At 48.3% G+C, this 4,251-nt stretch overlaps 1 protein-coding gene across 2 annotated transcripts in view; it reads left to right on the top strand.

Moving 5' to 3' along the window:
• rgma (repulsive guidance molecule BMP co-receptor a) overlaps positions 1-3,533 on the top strand; it is a 12,013-nt gene extending 8,480 nt beyond the window's left edge. For both annotated transcript variants that reach the window (XM_017405782.3, XM_025003671.2), the window contains exon 4: positions 143-3,533. In XM_017405782.3, the coding sequence (XP_017261271.1) occupies positions 143-823 (681 nt within the window). In that variant the 3' untranslated portion in view covers positions 824-3,533. The remainder of the gene's footprint in view (positions 1-142) is intronic.
• The last annotated feature ends 718 nt before the right edge of the window (positions 3,534-4,251 follow it).

Raw genomic sequence — 4,251 nt, 5'->3', positions numbered from 1 at the left:
GGGTGGGGGTGGGGGGGGGACACAGATTAGCACACACTGGTTCTCAGTGCGGATGTCCATTTTTTTAAATGACTCCTTCTTCCTGTTAGCGGCGCTCTGAAGGCGGAGCCGCTGGTTGACGTGTCCCTCTCTCCTCCTGCAGCTCACCATCATCTTCAGGAGCTTCCAGAAGTGCGTGGAGCAGAAGACGTACCACGCCGAGACGGACGAGCTGCCCGCCGCGTTCGCCGACGGCTCCAGGAACGGAGGCGAGCCCAACGGAGGCAGCACCCAGCACGTGGAGATCCAGGCCAGGTACATCGGGACGACCATCGTGGTCCGCCAGGTGGGCCGCTACCTGACCTTCGCCGTGCGGATGCCGGAGGAGGTGGTGAACTCGGTGGAGGAGGAGTACAACCAGGACCTGTACCTGTGCCTTCACGGCTGCCCCGCCAACCAGCGCATCGACTTCAGGAACTTCAGGGCGCGCGCGGGGGAGGCCCACGGCGCCGGCGCGGCCCGGACCAGGGGCGGCCCCGGGGCGCACGGCTTCACCTACCAGTCGGCGAAGGCCAAGTGCAAGGAGCGCCTCCCGGTGGAGGACCTGTACTTCCAGTCCTGCGTGTTCGACCTCCTGTCCTCGGGGGACATAAACTTCACCATGGCGGCGTACTACGCCTTCGAGGACGTGAAGATGCTCCACTCCAACAGCAAGCGCTACCACATCTTCGAGAAGGATGCTCTGAGCAGCGCGACGCCGGGAGGCCGAGACCTACGTCTGGTCCTCGTCCTCAACCTGCTGGCCGTCCTCTTGTGGACAGAGTGCTGCTCCGTCCACCTATAGTCCGTTCACAGCAGTGTCTTCATGTCGTGTAGGTCAGTGACTGTTTAAGGATCATCTCCGTGTCGTGTAGCGGCGGCGCGGCGCAGCTCCGGGTCTCATTCTAGTCGCATCGTCTCGTCTTCATCCGAGACGAGTCCACCGCTTGCCCGTCTGTCACCACACGTATTTAGCCGCTCTTAATCTTGGAAGGGGGCTCGGCTGCCCCGGAGCTCTGGACCTCTACCTGGGATTAAAGTCGCTCCCAGGGGAGCCGGACTGGATGATCTTTTGCAGAAAGAGGGCTTCATTCCTCCTCCTCCTCCTGCCGAGCCAGGGGAGCTCTGCGTGGTTCCTGTGGCAGAGCAGGAGGACCTGACGGGAGCTTTTGTTCACCTTCGAAACCAGAAGCAGCTCCGTGTTTGATTAGAAAAGACCTGAGGCCTTCAGAGGAAGCCTCCGGCCAAAGGGACGTCAGAGTAGCGTCTCCAGCTGTCTGCTGGGAGATTAATGGCTCATAATGTTAGCTTGTGTGTGTGTATACATTAGTACAATATGTGTGCAGAGTCCAGCATCTGTGGTTAATTTGGTGTGTTTGTGAGTGCAGGAGTTTCCAGATATGTATAAAAAAAAAAAGCACTCCAGTGGGAGAAATGTTCCTCGTGTCGGTGTTTCACTCAGTTCTTTAAAGGAACAGAGAAGACAAAGTGCTGCCGTTTGCTCTGACGGCCTCCATCGGCCAAACAGCAGGAACCAATCAAAACAGAGCGCCAGCTTTCAGTGAATTTAAAGAGCCGTCTCCCCCCCCCCCATTGTTTGAGCCGAAGTGTCGATCAGAGTTCGTTCTCCAGCTCCAGAAGAACCAACTTCTACCGGCACTCGTTTGTGAGAACAGCTGACCTCCTCCGGAGTGACCCGAGTGACCCGACCCAGTCGAGTCAGCCGGTGACTAGTCTGGAAACATGCATCCACGGCTTTCAGAAAGAAGGGGGGAAAAAAAAAAAGGCGCTCCTGTGCCAAGATTCGCCTCACAACTGAGTTTTCCTCTCGAAGCCTCCGGAGGATTTTTCATGTACATAAGTCGCCGATGAAGTAGGGGCGCGTCGGCCGCGCGGGTCTTCACCGTGATGTTGAATGTGGTGTTACTAGACGTCGTCCGTGCCGTGTGGTTTAGCAGCGAGGCGCTTCTTACGTGTTCTGTGTGATCTGGACGTGCGTCCGCCGCCAAGACGTGTTCTGAGTTTTGTCACTCTGGTTTTTGTACAAAAATGTTTTAGTGAATGTGAGCCGTCAATGTTTTCTTTAAATTCTTCTCAACAACCCGAACGCCACAGAGCAGGACTGTCGTCGGCCCACCTTCCCTGGAAAAGAAGCGAATGTAGGAAAACGCTCTGTGGTGTTCGTGTTGTTGGGTTTAAAGCACTTTATGGTTTTCTTCTTAGCTCCTCTGTTTGACTTGTGATGATGAAAAGAATAAAATAATAAACCTAGCTGAATGTGGGGGAAGCCAGAAAGATCAAACTGTGTTTAATGTAACTTATTTATTGAATAAAAGACAAAGTCTTGTCAATAAGCTGCTTTGTTCTGCTGTTTGAGGGAAACCAGGCTTGAAAAGCTGCCCTGGAGTTTATGATGTTTTGCTTCCCCCTGGTGGTCGGACGCGGAAACTAAAAAATAAATAAAAATCAAACAATCCCGGTTAAAAAGTTAAAACTTTAAGGCTTTATGTGAATAAAATAAAATGTTTTAAGCTCTAGATCAACAAAAAAACAGGAACAGTACTTCTGATGAGCGGGGATGGAGTCAACACTTGGAAAATGAGGTTAAAATCAGCTGTTTTCGTATGACTGTCAGCTACTACCACAGCAGGCTGGATGAAGGGCCCAGATGTTGAGTCGTGTCTGTTGTCAGCTGTAGACGTACGTTAGGATCCAGCCAGTGGTTCAGCAGATGTTTTGCTAACATGACAAACAAACAGGAAAAAAACTTTCGGCTGTTATTATTTCGGCTGGTGGCTGAATTTAGCTGCTTCATGAGTTGAAATCAGCCGATTTGAAGCAACAAGTTATCGTCCTGTCTCTGTAAACTACCATCTCCACCGACTAACAGGAGGAGAGACGAGCCGAAGCCCAAACCTGGAGTTCAGCTACGTGCTGAACTAACAGCTGAAGGCGGGTATGACAGTTCCAAGGTTTTTACCTTTCAGGAAATGATCCAGTTTGAGAGACGTGATGATTTTAAATTGTAAAAACGACAGAAAGACGACCTGAGATCAGCAGAGACGTGTTTAAACTTCATCAGGATTTATTCAACTAAAAGGAAAACTGTCAGTAAAATCTAAAACCAGAGGCCTGGTGGGTCAGTGTGGCCGAAGGAAGAGAGGAAACTCCAGCAGAGGTTAGAGAGGAGCAGCCGAAGAACCTGATTGAAGCTCAGGTTTTATTTATTCGTCTCTTTAAACAGGAAGTGATCACACACACACACATGAAGAAGTCCTGGGGGTTTCAGACAGTTTCTCTACATCTGACACAATGAGCTGAACACCAAACACACCCCCTGGAGGAATGCATGTCGCCCGCCGCAGCTTCACCCTGAGCGAGAAAGTTCCTCTGCAGATTATCTTTACGTGTAGAAATACTAATAAAAGTTCTTAAATGTGCATTTATCTTAAATTAAACTAATTGTTAGATAAAAAAAAAAAAAAAAGACAAATATTGGCCAAAAGCAGAAACAAGCGGCGTATATCAGCCTCTAACAAACGCTCAGTGATCACTTCTGAATTTCACTAAAGTCTGAAAAGTGGTGCAGGAGATATTTTGCTAACACAGACAACAGTGTCAGAGTTGTCGCTGCATGAAGTTCCAGATGAACGGATGAATTAGTGAACATTTGGACCCAGACCTTTAACATAAATACATGAAAACCAGCTGAGATTAAAAAGTACTTCAGTTACAAGTACGGCAAATATTTATCATTATGGCAGTACTAGTACCACACAGTTTGTATTAGTAATATATTTATCTACCTCCTGGTTTCGATGTCACAACTAAAAAACAGTAAAGTTTTATAAATAATTCATCTGTTGTCTGGTGTTTAAACAGTTCAGACATGAAAGCCGCTCCTTTGTGTAACAAAGTTTATTACATATGTCCAAACATATGTACAGCACGTTTCTCATCAAGTGTTCGGTCGTTTCTTTGTTGGTTTTTTTCCCCACAAATATAAATTATTTATAATTTCTTTAGAACATATATTACAGGAACTTTAGTTTGTGGAAGAAAAGAAAAGATAAAGATAAAGAGCTGGCTGTTCGCTGTAAGAAGTGCCCCGGATGACAAAAAAAAACAACAAAATAAAAACACTTTTCCTTCCATCTGTTGGAGAATCTTCTCCCCTGAAGTCAGGAAGTCCTTCAGGAGCAGAAGCAGACGAACGTTCGGAATATTTCGTCC

The sequence above is a fragment of the Kryptolebias marmoratus genome, linkage group LG11, assembly GCF_001649575.2.
Source record: "Kryptolebias marmoratus isolate JLee-2015 linkage group LG11, ASM164957v2, whole genome shotgun sequence".
In the NCBI taxonomy this organism is placed as follows: Eukaryota; Metazoa; Chordata; class Actinopteri; order Cyprinodontiformes; family Rivulidae; genus Kryptolebias; species Kryptolebias marmoratus.
The sequence above is the reverse complement of the archived record's forward strand: the minus strand, read 5'-3'. Positions and strand labels throughout refer to the sequence as shown.